The sequence below is a fragment of the Rhinolophus sinicus genome, linkage group LG05, assembly GCF_036562045.2.
Source record: "Rhinolophus sinicus isolate RSC01 linkage group LG05, ASM3656204v1, whole genome shotgun sequence".
NCBI lineage: Eukaryota > Metazoa > Chordata > Mammalia > Chiroptera > Rhinolophidae > Rhinolophus > Rhinolophus sinicus.
This window is the reverse complement of record NC_133755.1, coordinates 67550127-67569609: the sequence shown is the minus strand read 5'-3', so window position 1 is coordinate 67569609 and position 19483 is coordinate 67550127. Positions and strand designations below refer to the sequence as shown.

At 42.0% G+C, this 19483-nt stretch overlaps 1 protein-coding gene across 3 annotated transcripts in view; it reads left to right on the top strand.

The window, feature by feature from the left end:
- TBC1D8 (TBC1 domain family member 8) overlaps nucleotides 1–19483 on the top strand; it is a 99397-nt gene that overhangs the window by 26149 nt on the left and 53765 nt on the right. The window contains exon 2 of one of the 3 annotated variants that reach the window (XM_019753835.2): nucleotides 17410–17520. In XM_019753835.2, the coding sequence (XP_019609394.2) occupies nucleotides 17410–17520 (111 nt within the window). Of the gene's footprint in view, nucleotides 1–17409; nucleotides 17648–19483 lie in introns of all 3 variants that reach the window. The other 2 variants (XM_019753834.2, XM_074332395.1) reach the window with 2 other exon arrangements.

The window sequence follows — 19483 nt, the reverse complement described above, 5'->3', positions numbered from 1 at the left end:
TGAAATGAAAGTCAGAAGTAAGAATGGGATTTATTGCAAAGGTAGTGAAGGATATTGTAAACAGTCGTGCCACCCACCGATGGGCTAGCACGCTGGTCCTCTTTTGGTGTCCCTGCACACTTTCTAGATGAGTGGAACCCCCTGTGGCCTCACTGGTTGCAGGTTATAAATGATGGTGATACTTTCCTCTGGGGTAGGATTCAGCAAACTAAAGCACGCCTGGCACATAGTAGGTGTTCAGCAAAAGTGTGTTTTAAAAATTGCGCACGAGCCACTGGATTGCATTGCATGTGACTTGGTAAGCGGATGAAAACAGGCAGACTCATCCCTTTGTAAGGCCTGGTTGTAGTTTTATAGGTGCCCAGGGCGCTCTTTCCATGTGAGGAGCTGGAATCCACCCAAGTGCTGTCTTTCATGTTGAACTTGAGCCCATGGAAATGTCTGGCTTCACTGATCCTTTTGACGCTCCTATTGATTTCCATTCTGCAAAGGAGGCATTATTGCTTTATATTATTTATTTATTTTTCTGTGATCCTTGAATGCCTCCAAGCTCCATTTCCTGCCTTTAATTATGTACAGGGCCATTAAACAAAAGTGTAGTTTGCCGGGTGGAGGGAGAATTGTGGCTCTAATAGCATAAGGTGCTATCGACTGGCAGGATGCGTTGATGATTAAATTTGGCCCGTAAACTGGTTTGCCCACCACGTGGGAGTTGTGGAACACGTTTAACAGCCTTCCTGCAACTGTCTCTGAGCATGAAAGAATTCTTTGAATTTCATGTTCGATCTTGTTTTTTCCTCCCAATCCTCAATATTTCCAATGTGAGAACTCCATAGTCTAAATCTGTGACACATTAGAGAAGAGGCCGTAAGGACACATACCAAAGCTTATTGTTAAGTGGTAAGGTGTGAGATACGTTTAATTTCCTTCTTTGTGCTTTTATGTATTTCCCCACATTTCTACCACAAAAGTTATTCACTTTTGAAATCAAGGGGAAAAAAATCAGATTGCTTTAGGAGGACAAATTGAGACCAGACCTTAGCTTTTTAGGGAAGATTTTTGGAAAAGATGTTCTTTATAACTGATTCTCTTAATGTGATTCTGGGAGTACAGGTAATACCTGTTGGGCTTGTTAAAAATGGGGTGTCAGAAGTGATGAATTATTCCGTCTCAAATGGGAAGTCTCCAGTTCCAGTCTGTAGGTACCAGACTGCACCGGGCGGCTCCAATACTTGACCCAAACCAAGGGTGTGAGTTTCCCAACAGAATTGAAAGATCAGAAATGTTTTGGCGAAGGATTTTGGTTCTTTTGAAGTGGCAGAAACTGGCAGAGGAATGAAGCCTCTGCTGTTAGAATTGACGGCAACAGGGTCAGTACAATGTAATTTTGCGACTTGTTTTTCTAGGCTTTGTGGATTATGAATGGTTTTCATCTTCATGAGTTAGGGGTTACTGGAATGTAAGGGAGGAAAGTTTGGGATTCAAATGGGTGACAGTGCCTTAGAGAAAGAAATTCTGCCACTTGGGACAACATGGATGAACCTTGAGGACATTATGTTAAGTGAAATAAGCCAGTGACAGAAGGAGAGTGCTACAGGATACCACTTATATAATGAATCTAAAATAGTCAAGGTCATAGAAGTGGAGAGTGGAATGGTGGTTACCCGGGGAAAGGAGGGGAAAGTAGGGAGGTATTATTGCTCGAAGGACGCAAAGTTTGGGTTATACGAGATAAATATGTCCTGGAGATCTACTGTACAGCATAGCACCTATAGTTTACAATATTGTGTTGAAAACTGAAGTAGTTCCTAACAGGATAGACCTTCAATGTTTTTATCACAGCATTTTATATATATGTATATATAGTGTGTATATATGTAGTGTGTGTGTATGTGTGTACATATGCACATACATACATACATACGGTGCCAAAAAAAGTGTACACATTTTAAGAAAGGAAAAAACTGTATTAAAATTGTAATACAATGAATAATGTTAACATTCATTTGATTAATGCCATCTTTTGAGCGAACGTCGTACTATACATTGTTACCATAATTCAATTCAACTTCGAAAAGTAATACATAGATAACCTCTCTTAAAATGTGTACATTCTTTGGCCTGCCAGGTACATATATCAGTAGTAATAATAATACTGATGACAAATAAGAGGATGGGAGGAAACTTTTGGTGGCTATGGACATGTTTATGGAATACATTGTGGTGATGATTTCAGGGGTGTGTGCTTACCTTCAAGCTCATCAAGTTGTATACATTATGTATAGCATTTTGTATGTAAAAAAAAAAAAGTGACGGTGAGGTGTCTGGAAAGAGCTGAACAGAAAGAAAGAGCACAGTAGAACGGGGGTGGAACCATCGGGATGAGCACGCAGTCCTGGAATAGTCCCCATTTCATAGAAATGTCATTGTCCAGGAAGAGCTGTGCTGGGCTTGGCAGTGGAGGTAGAGCAGGTGTCCACCCACGTCCGCTCCAGATGCCTCTGGCCACTGGCATTGCATTGGAACACTCAGGTCTTAAAGCCAAGCTCTGAGTTGAGTCTTAGTTTTCTCCTCTCGCTGTGTCCCTTGCCTTTCATTTGATAATCTTGCATCATCCATACAAGACATTTCACTGCTCTGCCAGAAGACCAGGTAAATGGACGGCCAAGTGGATGGAAATACCAGGAAATTTTCAGAATAGCATTCGTTGTGTGGGGGCTAAAAAAAAAAATAAAAAAAAAAATACTTTTTCTCCCACCTTCTAAGTTCTAGCTGGGCTAATGATCAAATTAACAGAGACAGATTAACAGGAGAAAATCAAATTTTAATACGTGTGCATGGGGGATTCACAGAAACATAAAAATTCCAAAGACAGTGAGGCAATATTGGGTATATGTCATTTTGGACGAAGGAGAAAAGCAGGGAATGAGATCTTAGATTTCAAAAGTGAGAATGGGCAAATTTACAGGTAACCGGGGAAGAGTGGAACACACTTGGCAGGCAGAGTTTTGCTTCCGTGGGACCCCCGGGCGATCTAGCTCCCACGCCCCTGCCTGGAACCTTTCTATCTCCATATTTAATTCACATTACGCCAAGGTGAGTATGTTAAGATTTCCTTCCTGGAGCCAAGTTTTTCCATCCATCTCTTGGGCAGGAAACGGGGGAGGGTCAAGGGGTCTTTCTGAGTCTTTTGTTTCTTAATAACCAACCTAAAGTCAGTATCTCAAAAGGCAGCGTTAGAATGGCTTTGGTCCCCATCACTTATAGCCCCAGCAACACGTGTGTCTAAGGCAGGGCAGTCGCAGTGTGGGAACTGGCTGTCCTGGGGGCGTTCGGGGGCAGGAATCTTGCTGTCATGCACTCTGAGCATTACGTCACCCTGCTGGGATCTAACTGTGACAGGATCTGTACATTCGGTCTGAGCCAAAGCAGACGCTTGGTCACCATCCAACAGTTATTTATGGACCCACTAGAAGAACATGTCAGGGTTCAGCAGTGTGGGCCCAGAGTGGTTTATGTTCAGATGCATTTATGATTTGTCACTTGGGGAATGGGGTTAGGAAAAGTTCGTTTTATATTTACATTAGGAACCCAACTGCAGAAGTTTCCAACCATTAGGATTTTCACAGTTTGAAAAACATAGTGGGAAAATACACTTACCACAGAAGTGACTATCTTAACTGTTCTGAAGTGTATAGTTAGGTCAGTGCTAGTGAATTCACTCCTGTTGTTGTGCAGCCATCACCACTATCCATCCCCAGAACTCTTTTCATCTTGGAAAACTGAAACTGTACCCAATAAAGAATTCTCCGTTTTTGAGTGAAGGCAAAAAAAAAAAAAAATTTCTTCCTTTAATTCTGCTGTGACTAGATCAGTCTGGCAGTGTAACTCCTCCTGGTTGATCAAAGCTAGCAGCTGTACCCGTTGTCCTGAGAAAGCAAAGGGTCATTGTGTGGCTGTCCTTGTTTCCCTATATCTGGGACGCGGTGTGCCGTTGAGGGCCTGGTGGCTGCCTGTCCTGTTCTCGAGAACCGGGTCAGAATCCCTCCCTCGTGATGCCCTTAAAGCTCTCAGCTCTGGACTTTCCCTTGCACGTGAACTTGTGGCTTCGGCAGGTTCATCCTGTCGCTGTGATGGGCACATGGCTGCCTGTGTTATCACTTAGCTCCAGAGATGAGCTCATCGGATGCCAGAGCATCCCGCTTAGCGGGTTACCCTGCAGCTTTACTCTCTGATCGGCTGGCACTCTGTGGAAATAGCACGGACATCTCTCGGTTCGGGAAGATTGGTGGGGCACATAAGTGATTCACACCAAAAGGTATATCGAATTATATAAAATGCTTTGTAAAAAAGATTTCAAAGTTTAGTAGTTTGGATTAGGAATTTTACGTTGAATAGTAGCTCTCACGTTGAGAATGCAGATAGCCCGAGCACTTACCTTCCCTTTTTGATAGTAGAAAGGGCTTTGTGTGATCCTTTTTGGTCCGTACTTTTCACAAAGAAAAGTTTTTCCCTTTATTCTGGTCCTTTGTTCGTTTTCTCCCCCCAGCCTTCCACCACAGTGACAACAGCCAAACCAAACAGCTTGACACGAAGACAGAGCTTTAGACCAAATCGGTTTCCCAAGGGGGGGTCAGGGTGCTGAGCTGTGGTGCTTTGTGGACGCACTGTCACTATTGATAGCTTGTGTGTATAATGATGGGAAGCTCTTTGCTTGAGTAATAGAATTTTTTGTCATGCTTTATTGCTTAGGTATATTGTTTTTAAGCTCAACGCCATTAAGAAGACCTGCTTTCTTTAATGCAGGGGGCAAAAAAACACTTTAGATTTTTTTTGTTTTCTGACTTTCATTAAAATGCTTTTCGTGGGGGGATGGGTGTTGCTGTTCTTTTTAAATGGGTTTTATCATGCGATGGTGCTCTCACTGGTAAGAACAGAGCACTTTGTCACTGCTGCCTGTGGTAAGTACCAGGCCCCACACAGGTTATAAACACCAGGAGGCAGTGGAAGGTTTCTCCCAGTGTCCTTGTTTGTCCCTGTCAGTAGCTGTCATTTCTTCTTAAACTTGGTACTGTCAATGAGCAGGAAATTCAGGCAGAATGAAAGAAGTGCAGCATTATCACTTAGAAGCAAATTATTTGTAGACCCCTATTTGGCTCTGTCATGGAGGGTGTCAGCTCCTGCTCCCCACACAAGAACGCAGGACATGGTGAGGCCAAAAAGGAACACCCACGGAGCCATAGATAGGGGAGTCATACCACTATAGTCTTGCTGGCAGCTGGGTTGGAGACACAGGAAGCAGGAGCCACACTATCCGCAACCTGGCGTCCGCTTCTCTGCCAACCAACCTCACTTGCTAGCTGCAATCCGCCATCCACTTCTCTGCCAACCAACCAACCAACCAACCAACCAGAGTAGCCACGACAATTATATCAGTGGCTAATGGCTAACTGGTTATAGCTGATGGCCAACTAGTCACAGCTGATGGCCATCTACTACCTGAGCCAGCACCTTTCCACGTGAGGCTGAGAGCCTGGAAACTGCTCTCTGGAACTCTGTCCCCACAGGCTCCTAATTATAAAACTTGTCACTCGACATCTGTCTCAGCCAGAGTTGTTATTTGAATAGCCTGCAAATAGGAATGTCACACTCCCTGAGACACCAGGAGGGGATTCCCGTAGTGCCAGACAAGCCATATGGAGCTGCTAGAGACCGAAAACCGGAATGTTCCATGCACTGCCCCACCTTCTGGGGGATTTGTTCTTGGAGCCGTAGTGAAGACTTGGCCAGTTTGGGCTTGTGACAGAAAAGTCAGCCTGCATGCTCACAGAGGTGTAGAGGTGTAGGTCAGCGGTGCTGAAGCCGTTCTGAAAAGAATCGTTGCCCTGTCTTGAAACAGTCCCGCTGCTCGGAGCTGGAGCTGGGAGGTCCAGTGTCATCCTGACTGCTCAGAACCTTTGCTGCTTCATCCGTCCCTCCAAAGGGAGGGACGTGAGATTAATGAGAAAATGGGCAAAAGGTGTCCAATTTCAGTACTTTTTAAAAATGAGCCTCAGCTGGGCTAGTATTACCTAAGAGATGTCCATGAGAGTTATTTTCAGCTTCCTCATAAAAGGACAGAAGGGCTGCGGACCCTGTTGGTAGGAGCCATGGGTTAACATTTTGCCATATAGTGGCTTTATTTTTGTGTATGTGTATATATGTATATTTTTGCCTCTGGCCCATTTGAAATTTGCAAACACCTTACTGCATTTCCTAAAAACTTTGAAGGATTGCTTTGCCATGCTAACCTTTTTCATTCATTTGCTCATTCAACAGAAATTTAAGGGTAATTTTTTTTCTTCCTGACTTTTCATTTCACATTTTGGTTGTCCTGCTGACAACTCTCTGTGCCCTGCTTCCTGGTTTGACATCTTCTCTGCAGTCTGGCCCCTTGTCTTCTATTTCTTTTGTCTTTGTACAGGTAACCCCTGGATAACACGGCACTTCTATAACACGGTTTCGCTATGACATGGTTCAAGAATTGGGGGAAACCCTCGTACAACACGGCCTCCTAGAACAGGTTTCACTCTAACACGGTTTGAGAATTAGAGAAATCCCCGAACAACCCGGAACATAATAAGAGCTTTTAAGGGCAAAAAAATATCTCATTCGAAATTAGGGAAATCCCCAAATAACACGGAACGTGATAAAAGCTTTCAAGAGCAAAAGATATCTCATTTGAAATTTTTCATTCGAGCGTGGATAACATATCAGATTTGAGTGCAGAGCTTTAAAATTTATTAGGATTTTAAATGCATTTTGTTCGTGGAGTATTAAGTTCAGAGGATGAAGATATCTTGTCAAAAAGAAAACGCCCTCGGTTAATGGTGCTTAGTAGTGATGAAGAAGAAAACGTTATTTAATACATGTTAATATGTTATACTTTTGGTGAAAATTGCTTTAATAAAGATATTTCTCTTAATTATGAAAATATAATAGTATGTTTTTAAAATTTTTGGAACCTAACCCCCTTTTTTATAGTAGTTCTTTGTTTCATATAACATGGATTCGCCTAACACGACATTTTTAGGAACCTAACAACCGTGTTATATGGGGGTTACCTGTACTTTGGTGGGGTCCATCCTGAGTGCCCTGGCTTGGCCCCTAATTCAGTGTCCCCCCCCTCCTTGGGTTCCTGTGGGGACAGTTTGCATTTGCACAAACATGGGGGTCAAACACCCCTTATCTGTAGGTGGACACTGACTGGCCTGACTCTCCTTGTCATTTAAAAAAAAACAAACCTTTACTTTTTAGAACAGTTTTAGATTTCCAGAGAAATTGCGACAATAGTATAGAGAGTTCTCCTACATCCCACACCGAGGGTCTCCTATTATTACCATTAGTATGATATGTTTCTTACAATTAATGAACTGATATTGATACATTATTGTGTTAGGCAGAATAATGATTGGAACCTGTGAATATATTAGGTTACATGGCAAAGGGGGCTTTACGGTGCAGGTGGAATTAAAATTGCTAAGCGGCTGATCTTCAAATGGGAAGATTAGTCTGGATTGTCCAGGTGGGCCCAGTGTAATTACAAGGGTTCTTAAGCTGGAAGAAAGCTCTGCAGAGAGAACCAGACGAGGCGGTGTGGGCGTACCTCAGCCTGGTGTTTGTTGGCTTCGGAGGAGGAAGGGGCTGGGAGCCAAGTAAAGTCGATGGCCTCTCGAAACTGGAAATGACAAGCGAATGGATTCTTGCCTAGAGCCCCGGGAAGGGAATGGTGCCTGTTGACATCTTGATTTTAGCTTCTGTAGCAGACTTCTGAACTACAGAACTGTAAGATAATAAATTGGTTTTGTTTTAAGCTGCTATTTTCATGATAACGTGTCACAGCGGCAATAGAAATACAATGATTATTAACCGAAGTCCAATATTTTGTTCAGATTTCCTTGGTCTTTTTTTGCTCCAGGATCCCATTCTAGGTAACACATACATTTCGTTGTTATCTTGGCTGTGAAAATTTCTCTCTGACTTTCCTTGTTTTTAATGACCTTGTCAGTTTGGAGGAGTATTGATCAGGTATTTTGTAGAATGGTCTTCAATTGGAATTTGATGTTTTTCTCATGGTTAGACTGGGGTTACTGTTTTGGGGGAGGAAGAAGAGAGGTGAAGTGCTATTCTTTTTTTCTGTTTTTAATGGGGGATATTGGGGAACAGTGTGTTTTTCCAAGACCCATCAGCTCCAAGTCAAGTCGTTTTTTTCAATCTAGCTGTGGAGGGCACAGCTCACTGGCCCATGTGGGAATCGAACTGGTGACCTGGGTGTTATGAGCGCTGCACTCTAACAAACTGAGACCATCGGCCACCCTGAAGTGCTTTTCTTATCACATCATATCAAGGGTACATCCTATTAACATGATTTTTGCCTGTTGATTATCTGGTTTGTCAGGTTTCTCTAACTATAGAGTAACTCTCCACCTCCCCCGCTCCGCCCCCCCCCCCCCCCCCCGCAGCTTTCCATATTGTGGGATTTGTTTGAGCTCTTCTTACTTTCTGCTGCGACAATATGCTCCAGGCTCATCTCATATATTTCTTGCTCCAGTTCTAGCATCAGCCATTTTTCCAAAAAGCCCTGGTTCCTTTTAGTGGCAAATGGTAGAAACTGAGGTCTGGGCACTGTGTGTGCTCCCTGCTTCCAGCCCGTCTCAGCTGACAGAGCAAGGAGATGTATGCATGTTGCTAATCCTTGTATGTACACATCTGTACATATTTCTGTATGTAGCCATCTGTGTCTATAGTAAATTAAACACGCGTTCACACCTGTGTTTTTGATTTGTTACTGTATGGATTGTTCTTGCTTCTTTGCCTGGCTTCTCTATAAACTACCCTGCCGTTTAAAAACCTGGCTCTCGGAGTGGCCGGGTAGCTCAGTTGGTTAGAGCAGGAGCTCTGAACGACAGGGTTGCCGGTTCGATTCCCACATGGGCCAGTGAGCTGCGCCCTCCACAACTAGACTGAAGACAACGAGCAGCTGCTGAGCTGCTGGAGGGGCGGCCAGATGGCTCAGTTGGTTAGAGCACGAGCTCTCAAGTTTGCCGATTCAAGTGCTTTCCATAACTAGATTGAAGGACAATGACTTGGAGCTGATGGGCCCTGGAGAAACACACGGTTCCTCAATAGTCCCCAATAAAATTTATTTTTAAAAAAACAAAAAACCTGGCTCTTGCTCTCCGCCACCCTTTCTTTTAGTTGTTGGTGTCTATATACATGTGTGGCAGTATCAGAGTTGTTAAATCATACCTGGTGGCGTACAGGACTCATGCCCATTTCTTTGGCTCTCCTTTCTATAGACTCCAGTCATTTCCAAAATTACCTGGGTCAACACCCTTCCCCCACCCCCTTCACGCCGTTGTTTCATACATTTGTAGCAGTCAGATTTTTTGGTCACATTCTGTGTTCAGTTCGGGATTCCCCGACCTGCTAAATGATTTTTTTTTTCTAATTTGCAAACATTAAGGTTCACTCTTTGTGCTGAGAACTTCTGTGGATTTTGACAAGTGTGTAATGTCGTATATCCACAATTACAAAATCATACACAGTAGTTTTCACCACCTACGTTTGACTAATTCAACGCCTTGCTCCTGGCAGCCACTGACCTTTCTACCCTTGTTGTAGTTTTTCCTTTTCCTTTTTCCAGAATAATTAGAATCATATAAAATGTAGCCTTTTCAGTTTGGCTTCTTTCACTTGCAATTGCACTTAAGGTTCCTCAATGTCTTTTCATGGCTTGAGAGATTACTTCTTTTTATCACTGAATGCTACCCCATCTTGGTTGCTTCCAGTTTGGGGTAATTATGAATAAAACTTCTATAAGCTTTTCTGTGTAGGTTTTTGTGTGGACAGAAGTTTTCAAATCAGTTGGATGAATACCTAGGAATGTGATTGCTGGATGGTATAAAAAGACAACGTTTAGCTTAACAAGGGCTACCAAACTATCTACCAAAGTGGCTCTACCCGTTTGCATTCCCATCAGCAATGAAGGACTTCCTGTTGCTCCACATCTTCTCCAGCAATTGGTGTTCTCTGTTTGTTTGTTTTTTTTTGCCATTCTAATGGGTATATAAGAGTATTTTGTTTCAATTTGCAATTCCCTAGTGAAAAATGATGTTGAGCAACTTTTCATATGCTTACTTGTCCTCTGTATATCTTCTGTCATGAGGGTTCTGGTTGTATCTTTTGCCTATTTTTAATTGGGCTGTTTTCTTACTGAGTTTTAAGAAGTTTTTGTATTTAAGGTATTTTGGGTACCAGTCCGTTATCAGATATGTGTTTGCAAATAGTTTTTCCTAGTCAGTGGCTTGTCTTTTGATTCTCTTACGTGTCTTCTTTTGCAGAGCAAAAGCTTTTAATTTTAATAAAGGCTTAACTTACCAGTTTTGTTTTTTTTTTCCCTTGTGGATCATGTTTTTTGGTGTTGTCTTTAAAAACTCATCACCAAACCCAAGGTGATCTAGATTTTCTCCTGTGTTTTCTTCTATGAGTTTTGTGGTTTTGCATTTTACATTTAGGTCTGTGATCCATTTTGATTTCATTTTTGGGAAAGGTGTAGGTCTGTGCCTTAGTTTTGTTTTGTTGTTGTTTTGCATATGGATATCCATTTGTTCTAGAACCATTTGTTGAAAAGACTGTCCTTCTCCATTGAATTACCTTTGTTCCTTTGTCAAAGGGCAGTTGATGTATTTGTGTGGGTCTGTTTCTGGCTCTCTATTCTGTTCCATTGACCGGTGTACCCAGTTGTCAGTACTATACTGTCGTGATTACTGTAGCTTTTTGTAGTAAGTCTTAAAATTGTAGTGTGAGTTCTCCAACTTTGTTCTTCTTCAGTATTGTGCTGGCTCCTCTAAGACATTAGCTTTTTTTTTTTTCCTAAAGATTTTATTGGGGAACAGGAACAGTGTGTACTTCCAGGACTTTTTTTTTTTTTTCCAAGTTAAGTTGTTGTCCTTTCTATCTTAGTTGTGGAGGGTGCCGTTCAGCGTCAAGTTGTCCTTTCAGTCTTAGTTGTGGAGGGCGCAGCTCAGCAGGTCCAGTTGCTGTTGCTAGTTGCAGGGGACACTGCCCACCATCCCTTGCCGGAGTTGAGGTATCAAACTGGCAACCTTATGGTTGAGAGCCTGTGCTCCAACCAACTGAGCCATCCGGGAGTTCCGCGGCAGCTCAGCTCAAGGTGCCATGTTCAGTTTTAGTTGCAGGGGGCGCTGCCCACCATCCTTTGCGGGAGTTGAGGTATCGAACTGCCAACCTTGTGGTTGAGAGGATGCGCTCCAACCAACTGAGCCATCCGGGAGGCAACTCAGCTCAAGGTGCTGTATTCAATTTTAGTTGCAGGGGACGGAGCCCACCATCCCTTGCAGGACTCGACGAGTTGAACAGGCAACCATGTGGTTGAGAGCCCACTGGCCCATGTGGGAATCAAACTGGCAGCCTTCAGAGTTAGAAGCATGGAGCTCTAACCAACTGAACCACTGGGCAGGCCCCCATTAGCTTTTTATTTAAAATAATTTGTCAATATTTACAAAATCTGGGATTTTTATTGAGATTGCACTAAATCTGTAGGTCAAGATGGGCTGAACTGAATTTTCCAATCCATGAACATGGAATATCTTTTTATTTAGATCTTCTTGTATTTCTTTTATCAGTCTTATATTTTTCTGCATATAGGTCCTATGCATATTTTGTTAGACTTGTACCTAATAAAAATACCATTTGCTATTGTCAATGGTATTTAAAATATTTTTTTTTCAAATTCCAGTTGTTCATTGTTGGTATGTAGGAAAGCAGTTGTTGTATTAACCATGTGTCCTGCAACCTTGCTGTATTTATTAGTTCCATAGGTTTCTTTTCTTTTCTTTCTTTCTTTCTGTTTTTTTTTTTGGGGGGGGATTCTTTGGGGTTTTCTACAAAGATAAGCATGTCATCTGTGAACAAAGACAGTTTTATTTCTTCCTTCCCTATCTGTATACATTTTGTTTCCTTTTCTTGTCTTATTGCACTAGCTAGGACTTCCATACAATGTTGAATATTCAGCCTCATTCCTCATCTTAGAAGGAAAGTGTCCAGTTTCTCATCATTTAAATATGTGTTATCCATAGGGTTTTTGTAGATGTTCTTTATCAAGCTAAAGAAGTTCTTGATTCCTACTTTGTTGAGAGTTTTTTAAAATCATGTATGGATGTTGGATTTTATCAAATGCTTTTTCTGTATCAACTGGTATGAGTATATGAGTTTTCTTCTTTAGCCTGTTGATGTGGTGCATTACCTTGATTGGTTTTTTCAAATGTTGAACCAGCCTTGCATACCTGGAGTACGTCCCATTTGTTCATGGTGTATAATTTTTTTAAAATATGTTATTGGATTTGATTTGCTAATATTTTCTTGAGGACGTTTGCATGGGAAATACTGGTTTGTAGTTTTCTTTTCCTGTAATATCTTTATCTGTTTTTAGTATTATGGTAATGCTACCCTCATAGAATGAGGCAGGAAGTGTTCCTTCTGCTTTTGTTTTTACAGAGACATTGTAGAGAATTACCATCATGTCTTCCTTAACATTTAGTATAATTCACCAGTGAAACCGTTTGTACCTGGTGTTTAATATTTTTTTGGCAGGTTATTAATTATTGATTTAATTTCTTTAATAGTTGTAGGCTTATTCAAATCATTCATTTCTCCTTGTGTGCATTTTAGTATAATAATTTGTGTCAAGGACTTGATCTACTTCGTGTAAGTTATCAAATTTGTGGGCATTAGATTGTTCATAGTATTCCTCTTTTATTATCCTTTTAATAGTGATGACCCCCCTTTTAATTTCTGATATTATTAATTAGTAACTTCTCTCCTTTTTCTTTCATTAGCCTAGATAGAGGTTTATCAATTTCATTGATCTTTTCAAAGAAACAGCTTTTGGTTTTATTCATTTTTCTCTATTTTTTGTTTTGTTTTCAATTTTGCTAATTTTTGCTCAATTTTTATTTTATCCTGCTGTGTTTATGATTAAATTGCTCTTCTCTCTGTCATTTCCTAGAGGAGATGCTTACGTTACTAATTTTTAGTTACTGTTTCGTAATTTATGCACCTATTGCAACACAGCCCTGCTTTTGTTGCTCACACAAATTTTTCTAAGTTGTGTTTTCATTTTATTTAGTTTAAATATTTTAAAATTTCTCTTGAGACTTCTTCTTTGATGTATGTGTTATTTAGACATGTGTTTAACCTCCATAGGTTTGGGTATTTTCCAGTGATCTTTGTTATTGATTTCCAGTTTAATTCCTTTGTGATCTGAGAACATACTTTATGTGATTTCTATTCTTTTTAAATTTGTTAGGGCATATTCTGGACCATAAAACATACCTGCATGTGGCTGTTGTTGGATAGAATATTCTATACATGCCATTTTTAGATCCAGTTGATTTATAGTGCTATTTAGGTCAACTATATCCTTACTGATTTTTCTGCCTGCTTAATCTATCAGACTGTGTTTTTTTCTTGACTTTCAACATGTGTTGTAATTTCTTTGTTGAAAGCCAGACATGATGTATCAGGTCGTAAGAACCGAAGAACTAGTTCCTTAGTGTGAGTTGTGTGTTATCCTGCCTCTGACTCGGGCTGTGTCTAGTGTTGCTGCAGTGCCAGAGGCTTCAGATTCCTCAGGTGTCCTTGTTTTGGTCTCCCCCTTTGTCTGGAGGCGTCTTTAAGAGCTTCTCCTCACCTAGGCTCTTAGCCTTTTCAGCTATCATCCAGTCATTATACTGGAACCTGTTAATACACTGAAGTATGGGGGAGGGGAAGTGTCTGTGATCTTAGTGTGAGTCTCAGTCTTTCAGTGTGTCTGGGCTGTGCCCTGTGTAGTGTTTTATAGTGTTTCTCACCCGCCTCCACCCTCACCCCCCAGGTGCGACAAGGAGGCCAGAGGGGCTTGGAGGTTGAGAAATGCCCTTCCCCCAGCTGGGATAGGCTCTGGAAAGTCTCCCCTGGAGAGAGGGCCCTTGTTCTGGAGGGTGCTCTGAGCACATTCACCAGTGATGACTCTTCCTTCCCCTGGCAGAGACCTTTTCTTGGTTCTTCATAGTGAGAACCTTCTGTGGTTCCTAGCGGTAAAACTGGTTGGGGGGCCCTAAGACCATGGTGTCTAGGAGTTTCTCACTCTCATGCTAGTCCACACTCAGCTCCCAGCCATTTAGTTAAAGCCACCATTTACGTGTTCCTACCAGTTGATGGCTCCCGCTGCGGCTTTTCCAGGTGAGTGGGTCTCGGCTGTGATTCTGGGCTCTGCAGTCTCTCCAGATTTAGGGGTTATGGTTTGATCTCTGACCTTAGTTCTCTGATGTATCCAAGAAAAAGTCATCAATTTTCAATTTTCTCAGCTTTTTCTTGTTGTTAGGATGGGCGTGGTGACTTCCAAGCCCTTTATGTGTTGGAGCTGAAACCGGAAGTCCCTTGTCGCTTTTTACATCGCTACCTTCCCACCAGTTGAAGGGGTCAGATTGGTTGGATGTGTTGCATCAAATGTCCTGACCGTTGCTCCTGAGTCTCGAAGAGAGAAATCACCACGCTTTCCAATCAAAAAGACGTTTTCTGTGTGGTGGCTGCTCTAAGTTACTGCACACCCTTCCTGCTTCCTTCTTTTGTTGCTCAGATTTTTATTTTTACCAAATTTGATACGGATTCTACAACAGCTCTCTTAATGTTTGTGGGAGTGCCAGTGTGTGTGTGTGGGATGGGTGAGACTTCTAGCTCCTGTCTAATCTCGATCAGCTACCCTATCGTCTCTCCCACCCCTAATCTTTCATAGATAAAACATGTTTGCCTTCCTTGTACAAATGCATCTTTCATCCTACCCCCTCCCACCCGTGTTTTTAATCACACAGCTCCCTCAGCTGCTGCTCAGATTCTAAAGCAGCAGACCCTTTATCCAGCAGACAGCTTTCAGACGCCCTCCATTATCTGTAATTTAGGAGCAAGCCAGTAAGGAGGCAAAAACTGAGCCCCCTAAGGAATACTGGCTGTAAACACCCGTGTATCCTTTCTTCCTTCTTCCTCTAGAACCACTGAGTGGGACAGATCCAGGTTGTTATCGGGCCTGGGGTGTATGTGCTGTTGGAACCTGGAGAGCGTGAGGAGGGCACCTGCCAGGGAGGTAACGGTATCAACAGGAACTAGACTAAAAATAGATTAAGTGAATAGACTAAGAATAATGGAAGTCAGGTTTCTCAGTGTTTGAGAAAGGAGTTGGATGTATGAAAAGAAGCTAGAATGAGCGCTGTGGTATTGGATCGCGGTCGGAAGCACTGGACCCCAATTGGAGGTTAACTCCTAGGTTTTATATCTGTAGATATCTATAAAAAGAAAAGTAGGTAACATCAATGAATGTGTGTAACTGTGCAAACACATATATGCATATACTATATACACATACAGACATATAGTCCCTAGCTTTCTCCAATGAGGTGTTCTCGAAGCAAGCACCCCATTAGCAATGAGCACACGTGGCTCCCAGATTTTTGGCTTTTACGTACCATTGGAGAAACGTGGAGAAATGGCTGATTCCAGGGCCGGAGCAGCAAAAGTACAAGATGAACTTGGATTATTTTATTACACCACAAAGTACAAAAGAGTGAAGGGGACACATCCAAAGGACACGGAAACCAGCTTAAAGGGGCTTCCACTGGCCAAATATGAGACAATTTGAACATCAAAATATTGATAATAGTGGATTGTAATCCATTGAATAAAGTAGGAAAACATGAAACCATACTGATATAAATAAATGAATAAATTAAATTTGATGTGGAATGGGAAATCTACATAGTTTTCAAAGTACCTCTCTACGGAGTACTTGTTAATTACAAAGGGGAACAGGGGGTAACCTCACAGTGCAGATACTTAGCAAACAGTATCTTAATCGAGGGATGAAAGGGAACTTTACAGTAATAGGACAAACTGATACTGTGAGAAAAGGATGCATCACTTCTGTGACTTTTGCCCAAGATTTATAACCTGAATCAAATTATGAGACATTTATGATGAAACATCAGACAAACCCAAACTGAGGGACATTTGTACAGAAAAATTGGCCCATAATCCTCGAAAGTGTCAAGGTCATGAAAGTCAAAGGTTGAGAAATGTCTCTTTGGTCTGTGTGAGTATAGAGAAATGACAGCTAAATGCAGTGTTTGATTCTGAAATGGGTCCCTTGTAGCAAAGGATGTTATTGGGATATTTTGTAACATTTGAATGGAATCTGAGGATTCGAGTGTAGGAATGTATTGGTGTTAATTTTCTGAAGTTGGTGGTTGTACTGTTTTATGTGGTTGTTTTTATGAAATATATCACTACAGTATTTGAGGATGATAGGGTGTTAATAAGTAACTTACTCCCTAATCAACTTTTCTTTTTGTTTGAGGTTATTGAAAAACACAAAAGTATATGTGTACACACACACACACACACACACACACACACACACTGCTTGGGCAGCTTGTGGCCCTAATTTAGGGCCTATTTATTACTAAAGAATTATATGTAACGTAAATTTAGGAACTCAAGCCTCTCCACCATCTTGATTCCCAGGCAACAGGAGATTATGGAGGAGTCGAGGCTGCTGATTTTTTTTTTTCTTGGTCTGCTGTTGATTCATGATGCTGTTTCTGACAACAGAATGATAAACTTTACGTTGTGTCCTAGGGTCTGTGAAGGACTTCGCTGTATTTCTTATTTGCTTCCTACAGTGCCCTTCTGGAGAGGGCAGAGGTTCTTCTTCACCTTTGAGATGATGGTCAAATAATAACGATGGGCAACACTTATATAGTACTTTTTATGGCCGGGTAATAGCCTAAGCTCTTTGGATGCTGAATACACTCACTTGTTTAATTCTCACAGTTACCCGATGAGGTAGGTACACTGTGACTATTCCATTTTACAAACAAGGAAATCGGCACAGAGAGGTTAAATAACTTGCCCAAGGTCACACAGCTTGACAGTGGCAGGGCCGGGATTCAAGTTAGGCATTCTGACTCCAGATCCAAAGTTCTAGTTTACTGGTTCATGGTGCCCCCTGTATTACACTTAGCGAGGTTAGGTGACTGGTCCAGAGCCCCTCGTTTACTTATTCACTAATTCTGCAAATCTGTTCCGAGTGCCCAGAAATGCCAGGTCCTGTTCCCAGTGCCAGAAAACAGGTCCAAGGCAGCCAGAGGCCTGGGCCACACAGAGCTCGGGCCCTTGCGAGGTGCGAAGCACTGGCTGGCAGTGGCGTGGGGCCCAGGTACAGACTGCAGGGCCCGTGTGCGAGGGGAGTGGCACTGCAGGTGGGCTGTTTGTGGTCAGTCCCTGTCTCAGAGGTGCACTTTCTTTTTTCTTTTCAAGGTCGCCTGGTCGGCGCTCTGGATGCCGTGCTAGATTCCAGTGCACGGGTGGCTCCATTTCGAATCCTGCTTCAAGTTCCCGGGTCCCAGGTTTATTCTCTCATAGCATGTGGTGAGTTACTGAGTGGACCAGACGTTTACTGGGCCATAGCCACGGGTGAGTTTTGTTCCAGGTGGAGTTTGCATACCTTTTGAGCACGCTGAGTACCTGCCTGCATGCTGGCGGTGGGAGCTTGAAGGTAACTCCTTTTAGAACCTCCTCTGCTTCTCTGACCTCTTTTCCTTTTCCTTAACCTTCAACAGCGCATCGAGGCAATAAACTTGGACCACTTAGCTGGGGCATGCCAGGCTTTCGAGTGGTGTGTGGTTCCACGCTGCTGTGTATTGTTGAGTATGAGTCGGCCGTTTTCTTAATCTTGTGCCTGACATAACCAGCGTGTTCTGGGGCGTGTGTACCTGTTGTGATGGGCGAAGTGTCTGGGGCTGTGTCTGACGTGGGGCCTTCACCCCTCGTTCCACCTGTGCACCAAGACAGTCACTGGGCTGCTAGGCCCTGTGGGGATGTAGGAATCGCCTTCTCATCCTGACCACCTGAGGTAGAGCCCCTCCTGGAGGCACCAGCCAGCTCTCCCCTCACCAGGCAGATGCCTCTGAGGCTCCTTTGACTTACAAACCGAAACAAGAGGTGTCTTTTTACTTGCACAAGTAACAAGGTGTTCACCTTCCAGAACTTAAAAAAATAGGTCAGAGGGAAAGAAAAAGAAGTCTCTTATCACCTATAAGAGTGCAAATCACTCTTCTGCCTACACATCTGCGTATACACATGGAATGTTTTTTTTTCTTTTGGTTTTGCTTTTGTTATCATTTTATTAGCTTCCATAGACTTCCCACAGCACCTTGCATTCTTTCACAACATTGGATTTTTTTTTTTCCTGGAAAAAGACAGAAAAGAATGAAGAAGAAAAGTTGTCACCTATATCCCACCATCCAGTACTCACCACTGTTAAGGTCTGGGCATGTTTTTATTTTTATTTTTCCAGTCCATTTTTTTTCAAAATTAAGACAATCCAGTCTGTACTTGCCTAAAATGATAAATTAGATGCATGCTCAATATAAAGATATCAGTTAACACGGTGCAAAGAGGAAATGATCTCCGTCCCCATATCCTAGCCACCCCAGGTGACCATCAGTCAAGTTTTCACTTGATTGCAATAAAAGGAAAGCTGCAGTGAAACCAAAGAAACTTCAAATAAATGTTTCTTTAACACAAGAGAGCTTATTTTCTAAAAGGTTCAAGTCAGTTTAAGGGAAGAGATGTTTGAAAGCATTACAAGGTTAGAATTGTGGCTTTTTAAGACAATGTTTCAATTCTGACATTATTCGTTGATTCCAGATCCTGAAGCACAAGGTAGGCAGACCAGCATCCCTATTCTTCCCCTGCTTGTTTAATCGCTCATTTTAAAAAGTTGCATTGCTAATGTTACATTGTAATTCCTGTTCTGTTCTGTAACCATGCTGTCCATCACTGTTTGGCCTAGTTCTGTATTTAAATTAGTTTAATGCTTCTACTCAGGAATGGCTTTCCCAATATAAAATCTTTTTTTTTTTTTTTTTGGTCTCATCTCTTAATTGGCTAGATTCCTGTTTTCATCCCCCAATAATGACTCACATTTACAAATGTATGTTCCTTGCTTTTGAACTTGAATGATACCTTGGCTGTGTATGATAGTCTCTGGCCATACTCTAGAGCTTGATGGCTGTCGCTCTGGGGTGTTTCAGTATTTAACGTGTCAGGGGGAGAAATTTCATGCTGGTCTGATCCTACCCCCTCCCACACTCGCCCTTTTGGGTGATGTGCTTTTTGTGCATATAACTGTCTTTATTGTTGAACTTTAGTAACGTGATTCCAATTTGAGCACATTGTGTTAAATTTTTCTGGAACTTGATGTGTGCTCTTTCTATTTCTATATGCAAATTGTTAATCATTTCAGGAAATTTTCTGACATCATTCTGTATACATATTTTTTTTTAAAGTGCATTTATGTTCCATTTATTGGATTCTCCACGTCAGGGAC